The sequence below is a fragment of the Vigna unguiculata genome, chromosome 7, assembly GCF_004118075.2.
Source record: "Vigna unguiculata cultivar IT97K-499-35 chromosome 7, ASM411807v1, whole genome shotgun sequence".
In the NCBI taxonomy this organism is placed as follows: domain Eukaryota; kingdom Viridiplantae; phylum Streptophyta; class Magnoliopsida; order Fabales; family Fabaceae; genus Vigna; species Vigna unguiculata.
In genome coordinates, this window is record NC_040285.1 from 6888673 (window position 1) to 6904814 (window position 16142).

Here is a 16142-nt window from a genome sequence, read left to right on the forward strand (position 1 = left end):
AAACGACGAAAATAAAACTCAATAAAAACGACGAAAATAAAAGTTAAAAGAGAATTTAGGCCTGTTAAAATAACATTACGTAAGTATCTAAATGTATTTAGTCTTTCTTCTTCTAGCGTAACGTTATGTACTTTTTTAAATTAAAATAATAATATAATACAATTATTTAGCTAGTCTATTAAAGTGTAATTCTATATCACTTATGAGTGTATAAATATAAACTAGGTTTTCTTCTTCATTTTATACTTGACCAATGGTTATAAAACAACTCATAGATGAGTGATATGCAACGTGGAGTGTAAAGTATGGTCATTCAACATAAGAGGAGTGAGGAATGTTTCGTGTATTAATATAGAATATTTAGAGAATTGTAAGAAAACAAATTTAACAAACTCTAAGCCTGCAAAAATTGACTTGGTGAGAATGATTAAAACATCAATGTAATACAATATTAAATACAAAATCTTTACTATGTGCATTGTTATTAGACGATAATGTTTTTTACAACTCTAATTTATAAGATCTTAAATTGTTAGGCTAAACCTTAAAGAAAACTGTTGTATGATGTGTAATGTTGGTGGATTTAAGCCACTTTAGGATTATGCTATATGTGTTTTAAGACTTATGAGTCTTATAAAAGCTAAACAAGGTTCTGATCGATCTAAGTGTTTTAATTGGTTCTATTAGTTGGTTGTGATTAATCGTGATTCAATTATTAATATATCATGTAATTTTGTTATTTATAATTTTAAGATTCTATTTATTGAAATTGTGCTCTTTCAAATTTTAGAGTTTGAAATATATGATTATTTAATATTATTATTTTTTATTATAATAGATTCAAATCCATCTAGGAGTGGAAATTACACCAGTTCACTTTTATTAGATTTAAACAATAATCATCCTAATTCAACACCAAAATTAACAACGAAATTAAGGAGGGGATCCAATCGAGAAGGTGGCAAAATTGTTTTTTAATCACTTACAAATTATACAAATTTAGTAGTTTTGTTGCTTAGAGCAGCTTGAATAATACCTAAAATCTGAGCTAAAGCAGAAAAAACCTCATAGGATAATCTTATAATAACAAGTTGCTTCTATTTTCTTATTCCTTTATTGAAAGATGTGGCTATAGAGATAAAGTTCGATATACATACTGAAAATCATCACACAATTAAGAAAAAAGAAAAAAAAAACCTCAGTGATACAAAACTCATCATATCTAGAGGAACACATATATGTGTAATTTTTTTTGCCTCAATAAATTTAGATGCGAAGGGTGTATTTCTGTTGCATGTGTTGAAAACTTGGTTTAATCTTGAGTGACACCTTATCTAATTAAAGGCAGGAGAACGTATGAGCCCATCAACAACTGCAAAAACAAACTCATAAGTACTTATGTAATTAGATAACTCTTTCCTTAATTATAATAAAATTGATATTGAACTATTCAAATGCTAAACAATCTTTATAAGAAGAATTATTACCTTCCAGTTCAATGAATAGAAGGATCTACCAGAAGCTGGATCTGTCACGTCTACGTATTTGGTCTGGTACCACAGAATTGAACCAAGAACAACATTTCCCAGACACTAAAACATAGCACATATTATGTTTAAATTTTCTTCATAAGTTTAAATAACTTCATTTATAATGATATGTAAAAAACAATAAACCTATGCTTGTACTAAAATATTGCTTATTTTAAAGATCAGTTGTACCCTTCACGTCGAGATTAAAAAGTAGGAATAATCTGCACCATAAAGACAAAAAACATTTCTAGAGAAATCTTTTGTTTATCTAAATAAAGATATATGGCATATCATTACCAAGAAATGTTAAACATTAGGGATGTTTGTTGAACTCCAAGAAACTTTGTATGAACAGAGAGATTTAAAAGGGAAAAAAAAATGGTTTCACTCTATGAACTTTTCAGCTCAAATATCATTTGATTTTACCTTTTATTTTTCATTTTTAGACTATTTTGCTATCAATAACGAAGTCTCCCTTATCGGATGAAAAAAAAAAAAATAGAATACATAAAACAATTACACTGTTATTTCACTAGTGCAAAAATAGATATAATGACTACTTATTATGACGGATGAAGGACACTAGCCATGATAAGTAGACCAATTACATATTTTAAAACTTGTTATGACATATGTAGATGAACTTATTAAAAGAATATTCTCTGCCAAAACAGCGTATTATTATAAGACTTTGTTCATCAAAATCATTCTCCATGTTGAGGAAAAAAAACAAATAAAAATATGTTACCGTGACAAATTTAATCCAAAAGGGCGATGAAGATGATGCTGCTGCCAAAAAGGCAACTCCAAATGCCATTTCAAAAAGGAAAACACAAATCCAAAATACCTATCAAAGAGTTAGAATCAGTCAAGTGTCATAACAAAAAAAGAAAACATTTAATGTAAGAAACATATATACTTTTTTCTGGCCTAAACGTGCTGCGAAAGAAGCAACGCCATGTTTTATATCTCCTTCTACGTCAGGTATATCCTACACAAATCCAACACAAGATTTTACATTATTGGACCAAAAATCTTGATGTTGGAAATTAATACATGTCCTGAGAAAATAAAGACATTTACCTTGGATAATGCTAAACCAATAGAATAGAAACTCATGAACAGGAGAGAAACAATGAATGATCTTGTAAACACAAGTGGCCTCTTCAACACAAACGTCTGAACATTTGTTACAAACAATTAGTAATTTAATAAATCCATTTCTGATCGGTGGATTCAAATGGTTGATTTGTTATTATTCTTTGAAAGTCATAATAATTAAGTTAAAACATGGTTATTCAAAACTAACATCTATAAGAGGCAAAGATTAGTGATAGGGCATACCTGCATATGAAGGAAGTATGTAAATGGAATTAAAAATGTCCAACAAAAAAACATGAGTAATGATGTCTGTACAGCATTTTTCTTCCATCGTAAGAAAGGCAACTGCAGAATATATATATAAGAATAATCAATGCACCATTACTTATACCTTAAAACATAATAAACACTTTAAATGAAATTGAAAAGAACTTACATTGACAGAATAGCAAGTCCATAATGTAACGCTCAACACAAAGTTCCAAATCAATGCAGGAGAACCTATCATCAAGTTAATCCCTAAACCCTGTAAAACAGAATAAAATAGTAACTCTCATTTTTCTATGAATTCAGCTCATCATAAAATCCTTTATTCTAAAAAGTGATGGATCTATATGGCACCAAAATTGCAGATAAGGCAACAATAAAGACACAATTTCTGAAGGATAATTTGCCAGCAGCCAATGGAAGATATGGTTTGTTTATCTGCAATAAAACATGTAACATTGATTAGTTCTAAGAAACATCCAAAAGGTTTGTAAACTATACATAAAAAGTTACATGCTTTCACTATCCTATCAAAGGATACGGTAATTAATTAATGGAAGACTTCCGAATCAAAATTATATAAATTGTTCAAATTGATGTGCATGTGACGTTCTTGCGTAAACTTAGTCTTTATACATGTTTCTCAATATTTAACTTTAGATCAATCTTATACAACAATAATTTTTGATTGTATTTTTTAACGGAATATATACAAGTATATAAAACAAATAAATAAAGAAATAACTCATCAATGATCCATAGTATTTTATTCATAATACCTTATCTATTTCAAAGTCAAACAATTGATTCACTCCGCTAACATAAAGAAGCATAAAAGAGAGAGTTGACACAGCCTGAAACATTCGAAAAAACAACTCAAAAGAATGAATTTTATTGAAGTTAACGGGTAATTTTAAACTGTTTCAGAAAAACAATATATTTGGAGTGTCACCTGCAACAAACCAATAAAAAACAATGGAGATATATCTGATAGTTTTTGTACTGCAAGCAGAGACGCAGAAGTTGAAGCTGATGTCTGTAAAATACAGATTAAGTTAATTTAAAATAGCAACGGTATTAGTTGTACAAATAGGTATTTAATACAAAGGAAAAATTGACCATAACTTTTGAATATTGAGAATGATGGAAAAGTTTGTACTTACCTGAGCAAATAATGCGTAAGGGTAAATAAATTCGTACAAAACGGCCATAAAACTTTTGACAGAGTCCACAATGCTTTTGGAGTTGGAAGCTTCAGATTCTAACTCAGAAGATGCAACAGAGTCGGCTTTCACAACATAAATTTTATTGGTTTCTTCAAATGTTGCTCCTCTTTCAATGCTTTTGTAGTTATGATTAAAAGCTGATTGTTGAAACCTCAAAGGATTATACTGTATTTGACCTTTTATATTGTGCTTAGAAGCTTTTGATCCATGACAACCTAATGTACCTAGTGTTCAAAGTTGAAATAGAATGACATCAAGTAACTTGTTGAATAGAAATGGTTTGCAAAATATATAATAAGTAAGAATAAGATGAGAAATTGACTTTTATTATTTTCTAATGACTATTATAAAAGTCAAGTTTCACTTTACACATATATATATCTTAAAAAAAGTATTTAACGTAAGTGTCAGCTTTTGAAGGCCGTCTAACACAAATATATATACTACAAAAAAGTATTTAACGTCAGTGTCACCTAATAGATGTACAAAAAGTTGTTAGAGAGATACTCAGAGAGCTAACCAAATAATAAGTCCACTATTACATCCAATTATTAAGACTAGTGTAAAGTTTAAGTTTCCATCAACATGTGAATTTTTTAATATTATAACACATTTCAATTAATATCACTGCACCATTTTTTAATTTAAATCACACTGTGGTATAAAAGTATCCTCAGTACTGTCTAAAAATAGAAATATTCACTATAATTGTGACTTAAAATTATTAAAACTCACGTTTTATAAATCATTAATCATTTAAGTAACATTTTTTTTAAGTTGTCCATAAAATATGTGGACAAAATAATAAAATTATAACAATTTTCTTATGTTGTTTCTTTATTAGTTATATTATACATTATGAATCTTCTTCATATTTATAGATTAGACAATATTGGCATGGCAACGATAAGGAAACCATTATATAAGATAGAAATAAGCCACAATTTTTTTTTTATTATGTAGTGAGTTTTATTTACCTTAAACCTAGAGAATATACAAAAAAGTGTTGTCTATTTATTTTAAGCAATAAGGTAGAAAATATTGATAATTATAGGTAACAATTGTTAAAATGTGACTACTTTAGACCATATTTTTAAAATTGTGATAATTTAACTTTAAATATTTTTAAATTATCATCATGTGATTTTTTAAATTATTGTAAAATGGATTAATTATCTTGTGGTGAAGGATAGCTGGACCAAATCACAATAAAATCATGACACTTTGGCTTGCTACAATCTTAAGAAAAAAGAGTTAAACTTTAACTATTAGCTAAAGTTTTTGACTTAATGATAAAAGTTCAATCCAACAATTGGTATTAAAGCAAATGTCAAGAGTTCAATTTCCAGTGAAAGATTATGTTATAGGTAATGATTTTCAAAACTTTGCTTTAGGAAAAAACCGTGGTAAAATCTTTATCTATACTTAAGATTTTTTTTTTTTTATTTTAGGCATCATTTTTAAGTTGTTTAAATTACAAAATGGTGTAGTGTATAAATGAACAAAAAGATGGAAAAAGTGAGATAGTCATCAGAAAGTTAATAAAATAATTAGCCATGATAAAGGTTAGTTGAAGGAATAAGGTATAAGTGATGAGACATACTTTGAAAGTAAACAGTGTTGAAGGAGAGTTTCCTGGCCCAAAGATTTGAACCTACAATTACGAAGCATGCTTCCACATATTACTCAGAAAATAAGTTTGCAGAGAAAAATGAAGGAAATTATGAAGAGAGTGAGTATATATAAGTACCAGTTGTGAGTGAAGAGACGTTAGGAGAAGATATAAGATGTAGCCTAGCCATGGAAACTAACCACACAGAGAGTAACACCAAACTCTATAGAACAGATAAGAACGTACAGTACCTTGTCCTGTAGATGAGAAGAGAGGAATGACAGATTTTATAGGCAAAAAAAAAAATTGATTTTTCTTAGCGAGAGATAAAATTTGATTGGCACATATAGAAATTGATACACCACGCACATAGTCAACATTTTCTAGGCAAAAAATTGTGAAATAATCAAACTAACAGTGACGTGTAAGAAAAATTTAAAAGACTTTTATAATGTGGAAGAAATAACACTAAACTCTGTAAAACAGATAAGAACGTAGACATACCCTGTACAAGAGTCAATGAAATTTGATTTTTCTTAAAGAGAAATATATAAAATTCTTAAGGAGAAATATCATTCAAGATGTTTGTGAACACTTCAATTATTCTTTTAATTTCCGTCTATTCAGTGTATATTAAAAAAAGGATGTCAACTGTTAGAACCAAATTTTCTAACATTTATCTTTATTCATACCTCATAATAATGGTTTTTATTTGTATATTTTATTTATTTATTATTATAGTCAAATTCAATTTATCATTGTTACTAAAAAATTAATTTATTTAAATAAAATGTAAAATATATCAATATTTAAAATTTAAATTGAATAAAATTATATTTAAAAAATATATAAAGAATAAAATATCTAGACCTCAAATAGTAATTATATATTTTGAAAAAATTACTATAAAAGAATTCTTGTGTATTAGTAGAAAAAATATATGTATAACTTTATTTTCGCAAGAAAGATTACTTGTCATTTTTCTTTTTATAAAAAATTATTTACGAATTTAAAATACGTAAAAGAATTACTTGCAAATTTAAATTTGTAGAAAAAAAATATTTGCTGTTTTATAAATTAAATTATTTTTTAAAGAAAATTGCTGCGAATATATTTCACAAAACAACTTATAAGAAATTTTATATGAATTTCTAAATTTCACGCAGGAAGTATTATCTATTCCCCAAAAGTTTTCTATGAAGCTCATCTTAAAATCTTTTATTCTAAAAAGTGATGGATCTATAAGGCAACAATAAAGGCACAATTTCCGAAGGATTCCCAGCAGAAGGAAGTTATGGTTTGTTTATATGCAATAAAACATGTAAACATCCGACTATATTCTCAATTATATATTTTGATTAATTCGGTAAATCTAAAATAGATTTAAAATAAGAAAAATAGTTAGGTTTTGGTCAAAGTTTGAATGCTGTAGTTTAAGATAAGAAAAAGGAGGAGTACGTAAGTAAATCTCAAATATGAGAAGAGTTTGAAAGTTTCATACCTTATATATCTATTTCAAAGTCAAACAATTGATTCACTCCATTAACATAAATAACCACAAACACTCAACTATATGATGTTGATTCGGTGTTAAGGTTTTTAGGTAAATTATTGCAAAGAAGATAGTTCTATTTTGGAATGATAATAAACAACTTACTGTGAAAAATAAATTTTCCCTTGCTTAATCTAGTGGAAAGGTTGATTTATGGAAGTGCGTTAGATATCCAGTTATTTTTTGCAAATTTATTTTATATTATATATAGATCGTTAGATTCAATAGCTTGACCATAATTTTTAGAGGAATCAAAATAATATATTTAAAATTTATATATATTTTAAAGAGGTAATTAATATGAAAAATCTCACCTACACTACACACATAATTATTTGAATATTAAAAAATATCTCTTTAACTCAACAATTGAATCTTTAGTATCACATAAGTAAATTTTTTTAAGAATGATAGAAAGGAAATATATCGTGAAGATAAAAACAAGAAAAGTTCTATGACTTTTTTAAGTTTAAAAATAAAAATAATTTATCAAAATTTAATTAAAAATTGAAAAACATAATTATTAAAAAAGCAATATATGATAATCAAGTCACCATTAAGTAATTGTCATAAAAAACATGTAAGACATAATTTTTCCTTTTTCCTTCTATATTCATACAAAAATAAATTTACAAAAATTCATTAGATGAAAAAATACTATTTATTATACTAATATTTCACTGTTAGTAAGAGAAGAAGAGAGTTAACCATTATAACTTTGATAATGAAATAGAACATATCAGAAATAAGAATAGTTTTTGCAAAACAAAGTAACTGCTCTCCACTCAAAATACCAACACCAAAACCTCCCTTCTCTCGCGCGCTTCTTTCAAAACTATGGCTCATGTGGAATTTAGAAAAAAAAAAAATACTCTTTCACTGCGACATCTAGTAGTGAGAGAAGTTGTTAAAAAACAACGTATCATTTTCCTTTAATTTAATGGCACCTAATAATATCCAACATTCCTGTATAGTGAATATTGTTTTTTTGTTGTTCTTATTCTTTTGTACCAAACATATACAAACATCAATAAAAGACTTATGCTTTTGTAACGCATATTAGGGAGATGATTTTTTATTGAGTGTATTTATAAAATAAAACTTCTTCCATCTTTTGTTTAGCTAATTAATAGAAATACAATAATTTACTTTAAAACTTAAGAAAATCAACAATGGTAGAGTTCTTCATGCATGATTTTTTTTTTTTGCAATAAAGGCATTTTGCATGAGGTGCTTGTGTTGAGACCCGACGATAGAAGTTGATGCCGGCGATACATGTTCCTGCCGTGGAGACCAAGGTTGCCGTGGGTTTCCGTCGAACAAACTTGGGTCATTGTCGTCAATGGCTGGCCACCAAGGTTGTGAATTTTGTCTCCGTCGGTGACCGCCACTCGCCTTCTTCCTCCTGGGTTGGGTCACGATTTTACTGTCGAGTTGTTGCTTGTCTTGCATTTCTGAGTTGAGTTGATGATGAAATGAAATTATAGAAAAATAATGATACGACCATACGGGTCAGCCCATTTCTAAATCAGTTATAGATTACGGGCAAGCCCGCGGTCAACCTATCCTTCGACCCAATGGGGTTGACGGGCTGAATTCATACTCGTTGATATATTCAAAATTTTGATTTAGTCCACCTTTTATTTAATGGGTTAAGGGATTGATGCGTCAAACTTAACTTATTTTGTCATCCCTAGCAAAAACTAATGTATGTAACTTTTATACTACAAAAAAGAAGGAAATAGATGATTCAAACATAAGAAACATACAAATTTCCAACAAAATAAAACATAGTGCATAGCACCGGCGGAACTTAGTGGTTCCCATATTGTAGTCAATGTGAACTTCTTTGTATTTTCCTTTTAGAACCATTCAAAACGCCTTTTGAAAATGTCACAAAAGATTCCATAATCTTCTGCTACGATGCAAATATGATAATCAATATATGTATATTCATGATTATTTATATCCTCTACTTTGTGCCGACCAGACAGACACTTATATTAATAAAAAATTACCATGTAACATCAGTTTGATTACAAAATATTTAATGTTGTTATTATTGTTTTTTATGTTGGTTTAGGTCGGACTTCTCCTACTCTATTCTTTATATTTCATTTTATTATGGGTTAGGACTCTAATTAATGGCAGTTAATACCCAACATTCGTGTGGTGAATATTGTTCTTATTTTTTGTTCTTATTCTTGTGAACCTAACATATACAAACATATACAACGAAAGACTTATGTTTCTGTGACGCATATTGATGATTTTTTATTGAGTGTATTCCTAAAATGACACTTTGCAGAAGAAAAAAGCTCATTTACTATATAGGATAATCTTATAATAACAAGTTGCTTCTATTTTCTTATTCCTTTAATGAAAGATGTGGCTATAGAGATAAAGTTGGATACAGATACTGAAAATCATCACACAATTAAGAAAAAAGAAAAAAAAAAAACTCAGTGATACAAAACTCATCATATCTAGAGGAACACATATATGTGTAATTTTTATTTCTTCAATAAATTTAGATGCGAAAGGTCTATGTAATTCTATTGCATGTGTTGAAAACTTGGTTTAATCTTGAGTGACACTTTATCTAATTAAAGGCAGGAGAACGTAAGACCCCATCAACAACTGCAGAAACAAACACATAAGTACTTTGTTAGATAACTGTTTCCTTTAAATTTAATCTGGATATTGAACTACTGGAATGGCAACAATGTTTAAGATTAGAATTACCTTCCATATAAATGAATAGAAGGATCTAGTGGAAGCTGGATTTGTCACGTCTACGTATTTGGTCCGGTACCACAGAATTGAACCAAGAACAACATTTCCTAGACACTAAAACATACCATAGATTCAGTTTTAAACATTGTTAAAAGTTTAAATAACTTTATATTCATTTATAATCACATGTAAGAAACAATAAACCTAAAATATTGCTTATTTTAAAGATAAATATTTATCCTTCACATCGAAATTAAAAAGTTGGAATAATCTACACAATAAAGACAACTTTTCTAGAGAAATTTTTGTTTATATAAATACAGATATATGGCATATCATGAGCAAGTAATGTTAAACATTAGGGATGTTTGTTGAACTCTAAGAAACTTCGTATGTGTGGAGGGAGAGGTTCAAAAAGGAAAAAGAAATGTGTTCACTCTTTGAACTTTTCAGCTTATATAGCATTTGTTTTTACATTTTCTTTTTTAGTCTATTTTTCTATCGATAACGCACTCTCACTTGTTCGATGTAGCATATACCGATCATACTTAGAAGTTTAAAGATTGTAGAAATGATATGAAAGAAAAATAGAATACTTAAAACAGTTACATGTTATTAGTATTAGTGAGAAAAATTGTCACAAAAAAAAAACTATTTTTTGTTTTATTAATAATTGAACCCTAATCCTAATTATTTTTTTTAATCAGCAAAAAAAAAATATTGAATAGGGATAATTGGGTTGTCCCAACTCATACATAATGTAATATATACAAAAAAAAAGACAAATGACAACAATATACCATTCCTTCTCTAATTCTCTAAATGATACTGCAAAAAACATTATCATGATAACAATCTCATTGAAGACTAAACTTTATATTATAGTTTGTTTTCTATAACAATGCTAAAAGCATCTATTCAAAGAGTTCTCCATACATATGTATACTTTAATCAAACATAGTCTCAATTCTTTTCATTATAGATTTTGTGGTCTTCAATGGATCGTCCACATTATTTTACAATCATGCAAAAAACCACAACCAAGAATCTCACAACAAAAAAGTCACAACATCATACAAAACAAAATACATAAAGACACATAATGGTGACAACTCGGTCATTACACTATAATTCGTGATACTTTAAAAGTTAGTGTACACATCACTTAAAAAAATAGTTTAACCATTCAACTAGTTTTTTTTTTTTTGAATTTAAAATAATTATTTTTAAGATAAGACATTAAGAAAAAATCTTAAAGAAGTAGATAGAATTTACTTTTTAAAATATAAAAAAAATCTTATTTTTAATAGTAAAACATATTAGACAAATATACAAAACAAGTAAAAATATGCTTAGTTTATTACAAAGAGAACATTTACTTTAAAAGAATATACCCAAACAAAACAGTGTATTATTATAAGACTTTGTTCATCAAAATCAAACCCCCCTTTGAGGATAAAAAAAACAAATAAATTCTGCATACCAAACAAAATTCCAACCTATATATATACACATAATAAAAATATGTTACCGTGGCAATTTTAATCAAAAAGGGAGATGAAGATGATGCTCCAGCCAAGAAGGCAACTCCAAATGCCATTTCAAAAAGGAAAACACAAATCCAAAATACCTATCAAATATTTACAATAATCAATCAAATGTTATAAGAGGGTATAACCAAAAAATAAAAAATAAAACATTGAATTTACGAAACATACTTTTTTCTGGCCTAAACGTGCTGCGAAAGAATCAATTCCATGTTTTATATCTCCTTCTACGTCAGGTATATCCTACACAAATCCAGTACAAGGTTTTAGATTATTGGATCAAAAGCCTGATGTTGGAAAATGAATACATATGTCCTGAGAAAATAAAGACATTTACCTTGGCTAATGCTAAACCAGTAGTGTAGATACTCAAGAACAGCAGAGAAACAATCAATGATCTTGTAAACACAACTGGTCTCTTGAACACAAAGGTCTGAACATTTGTTACATCAATTAGCAGGAAGATGTTTATTCAAAACTAAGATGTATATAAAAGGCAAAGAGTGATAGAACAGAACCTGCACATGAAAGAAGTATGTAATTGGAAATATATATGCCCAACAAACAAATATAAGTAATGATGCCATCACCGGATATTGCTTCCATCGTAAGAAAGGCAACTGCAGAAAATATATATATAAGAATACTTATATCTTAAAACATAATACACTGTTTAAATGCAATTAGAAAGAACTCACATTCACAGAATAGCAAGTCCATATTGTAACGCACAACACAAAGTTCCAAATCAATGGCGGAGAACCTATCATCAAATTAAGCCCTAAACCCTGTAAAACAGAATAAAACAGTAACTCTTATTTTTGTATATGAAGCTCATCTTAAAATCTTTTATTATAAAAAGTGATGGATCTATATGGCACCAAAATTGCAGATAAGGCAACAATAATGGCGCAACTTCTGAAGGATATTTTGCCAGCAGCCAATGGAAGATATGGTTTGTTTATCTGCAATAAAACATGTAACATAAATTACTTTTAACAAATATGTACCATACGAATAATTAAATCTCGTAAAAAGTTACATGTTTTCACCATCCTATTAAAGGATATAGTAATTCAGATTCCAAATTATAAAGGAATTATTTCAAGAAACTATAAAGGGACTTGTAAAGTATTCTCACCATTTTCAAGGTTGAAGTACATTAAAAAAACTGTTCCAAACATCCAACTATATATTTTCAATTATTTTAATTAATTCGGTGATATATAAAATAGATTTAAAGTAAGAAAAATAGTTAGGTTATGGCTAGAAATTCTGTTTATCGGAGTGTGAAACTAGGTCAGAGCATCTTTTTGTTCATGTTGTTATGTTGTTTTGTATAAGAGTTAGAGCACTCCTTAAGTGTTCTTTTTAATTTAATTTCATTTTTTTCTGATAAAAAAAAGAAAAATAGTTAGGTTTTTGGTCATATTTTGGGGCTGTACTTTGGTGATGCTCCCATTAAAAAGAAAGTAGGAGTACGTCGATAAACCTCAATTATGAAAAAGAGTTTGAATGTAAATATTATATAAATTATTCAAATTGATGTACCTGTGACGTTATATGTTTCTGAATATTGATCAATCTTATACAACAACAATTTTTTATTATATTTTTTAATAGAACATATACAAAGTATATAAAAGAAACAAATAAAGAAATACATTATTTAATGATCCAAAATGTTTTATTCGTAGTAAGTTTCATACCTTATCTATTTCAAAGTCAAACAATTGATTCACTCCATTAATGTAAAGAACCACAAAAGAGTGAGGTAACACAGCCTGAAACATTCGAAAAAACAACTCAAAGGAATGACTATTATTGAAGTTAAAGGGTAATTTTAAATTGTCTTTTAAAAAAACAATATTTCTGGAGTCTCACCTGCAACAAACCAATAATAAACAATGGAGATATATCTGATAGTTTTTCTATTGCAACGAGAGACGCAGAAATTGCAGCTGATGCCTGTAAAATACAGATTAAGTTAATTTAAAACAACAAGAAAATATTAATTATCCAAATAGATATTTAATACAAGAAAAATGACTTTTTGACTATTAAATTTTGATAACTTTCTCTTACAATCTTAAGTGTAGATATGTCAAAGTGAGCCAACTCGGCTCACACGGGTTGGCTCACCACAAACCGGATTGAAAATGAATGAACCCAACCCGACTCACTTTATGGTGAGTCAGAAATTAAGTGTCATATTTTAAGTGGTTTTCCATTTTCTTTTCTCATTATCAATATTCAAAAACCATTTAAAAAATGACACTTCATATTATAAGATAAAGTTGTCAAAATTTAATAATCAAAATATCATTACTCTTAATACAAAGCAACAAAACTTAGTATTGACCATAACTTTTGATTACTGAGGATAATGGAAAAGTTTGTACTTACCTGACCGTACAATGCGTAAGGGTAAATAAATTCATACAAAACGGCAATAAAATTTTTGACAGACTCCACAATGTTCTTGGAGTTGGAAGCTTCAGATTCTGATTCAGAAGATGGCACAGTGACGGCTTTCACAACATAATTTTTATTGCTTTCTTCATATGTTGCTCCTCTTTCAATGCATTTGTAATGATGATTAAAAGGTGATTGTTGAAACCTCAAAGGACTATACTGTATTTTAGTTTTTATTTTCTGCTGAGAAGCTTTTGATCCACGACAACCTAATTTACCTACTGTTCAAAGTTGTAGCATGCACAACAAATTGAAGGTGTTAGAGTGAGATACTCAGAAAGCAAACCAAATTGAAGGAATAGGTATTATAACATGAAAAATGAACGAAATTAGAAGAACATAGTGAATGTAGGTACCACTTGTCACTGGAGAGACGTTAGGAGAAGATATAACATGTCCCCTAGCCATAGCCATGGAAACTCACACAGATAAGAACGTAGATATATCACAGTAGAAGAGAAGAGAGGAATGGGAGATTTTATAGGCAAAAGAACTCCTTTAAGTTTGATTTTTTCTTAGGGAGACATAAAATTTGATTGGTGCATAGAAATTGAACACGACACACATAGTCAACATTTTACAGGAGAAAATTTGTAAAATAATCAAATCAATCACCACGGTCATGCATAACAAAGATTTAAAACACTTTTATATCTGGATTTCGTAGTTTAGATTTTAATAAAGTTACAACGTAAAGGTTTGGAAAGACTATGTTAATTACATGGATTTTTGTAATGTATATTCAAAGCTACAGAAAACCCCATTAGTGATAGATGTGTTATAAGGTTGGACAAAGAAAAAAAAGAAAAGAAAATTGAAACAATCTTTTAATTATTTAATAATTTATTGATTGTAGCTTTCACACATATTAAAGTAACATTATGCAGGTATTTAAATATAATTAGTCTTTCTTCCGGCGAGACCATATGCATTTTTTTTAAATAAAAATAATAATATAATATAGTTATTTAGTTAGTTTATTAAAGTGTGATTCTAGATCACTTATGAGTGTATAAATGTATAAATATAAACTAGGCTTTCTTCTTCATTTTATACTTATCCCAACGCTTGAAAATTTTATAAAACAACTCTTAGATTAGGGATATGCAACGTGGAGGAGTGAGGAATGTTTCGTGTATTAATATAGAATGTTTAGAGAATTGTAAAAGTAAACAAACAAATTCTAAGCCTCCGTGCCTCCGTAAATTTAGAGACGTTAAAATAGATAATTCGATCCGGTTTGACCCACCACGGGTTGATCATTTAATGAGTCAACCCAATCAAATTTATTTATTAATGAGCCAACAAAATTCGAATTCAACTTGGTCCATCACGGGTTGGTGGGTTGAACGGGTTGGCTCACTAATTCACTTAATTAAAAAAAATACATTTTTTTTTCAATATCAAAAAAACTAATTATACTTTTGATTAAAATCTAAATAAACTTCAATAGAATCCAAATAGAATCCAAAAGGATGTTAAACTCCAACTACAAACCAAAATCATAAAAACACCAATGTGTTGGCTAAAAAAACAATCTCACTCGACCCAAATGCAAAGCCCAACATAATAAAAAATACTTGTGTGACCCTTTAATTACGAGTTGGTGAGCCAACCCGGATGAGTCAGGTTCTAGATGAGTCGGGTAAAAAATTAACCTGTATTAAAATTTGTAAATAATTTTCAACCCAACCCGACCTGAACTTGTAGTGGGTCGGGTTGGCTCGCAGGTTCTAACTCATTTTGATAGTTCTACGTAAATTGACATGGTGAGAATGATTTAAATAGGGCTGTCAAAACGGGTAACCTGGCCTGACCCGGCTCGACCCACCACGGGTTGATGATTTAGTGAGTCAACCCAATCCGGCTCACTTTTTAGCGAGCTAACAAAATTCGAACCCGGTCCGGTCCACCACGGATTGGCTCACGGGTTTACTTAATTAAAAAAAATATTTTTTTTTTCAGTCAAAACTAAATTGTAATTTTAATTAAAATCTAAATAAACTTTAATACAATCCAAAGACAAACCAAAATAATAAAAAAATACAAATTATTGTTGGATAAAAAAACAACTTAACATGACTCAAATGTAAA

General features: G+C 28.6%; 2 protein-coding genes across 4 annotated transcripts; both read right to left on the reverse strand.

The window, feature by feature from the left end:
• Positions 1-1081: 1081 nt before the first annotated feature.
• LOC114189465 (glycinol 4-dimethylallyltransferase-like) lies at positions 1082-6008 on the reverse strand. Of its 3 annotated transcripts, none has more exons than XM_028078027.1 (13): positions 5877-6008; positions 5730-5780; positions 4064-4350; positions 3853-3936; positions 3680-3754; positions 3255-3338; positions 3070-3159; positions 2877-2978; positions 2616-2711; positions 2452-2523; positions 2281-2379; positions 1488-1592; positions 1082-1372 (listed from the first exon to the last, which is right to left on the reverse strand). In XM_028078027.1, exons 1-13 carry the CDS (start codon positions 5926-5928, stop codon positions 1331-1333), a joined length of 1239 nt encoding a protein of 412 aa, XP_027933828.1. In that variant the 5' UTR covers positions 5929-6008; the 3' UTR covers positions 1082-1330. The 3 variants fall into 3 exon arrangements, with proteins under 3 accessions (XP_027933828.1, XP_027933827.1, XP_027933829.1); XM_028078026.1 differs by having other exon boundaries at positions 5730-5798; XM_028078028.1 differs by lacking the exon at positions 2281-2379 and having other exon boundaries at positions 5730-5798.
• Positions 6009-9636: 3628 nt separating this feature from the next.
• LOC114189468 (glycinol 4-dimethylallyltransferase-like) lies at positions 9637-14492 on the reverse strand. Its single transcript, XM_028078031.1, has 12 exons — positions 14405-14492; positions 13980-14269; positions 13458-13541; positions 13283-13357; positions 12455-12538; positions 12272-12361; positions 12092-12193; positions 11911-12006; positions 11745-11816; positions 11558-11656; positions 10036-10140; positions 9637-9930 (listed from the first exon to the last, which is right to left on the reverse strand). The coding sequence occupies exons 1-12, from the start codon at positions 14460-14462 to the stop codon at positions 9889-9891; spliced, it is 1197 nt and encodes a 398-aa protein (XP_027933832.1). The 5' UTR covers positions 14463-14492; the 3' UTR covers positions 9637-9888.
• Positions 14493-16142: the final 1650 nt, after the last annotated feature.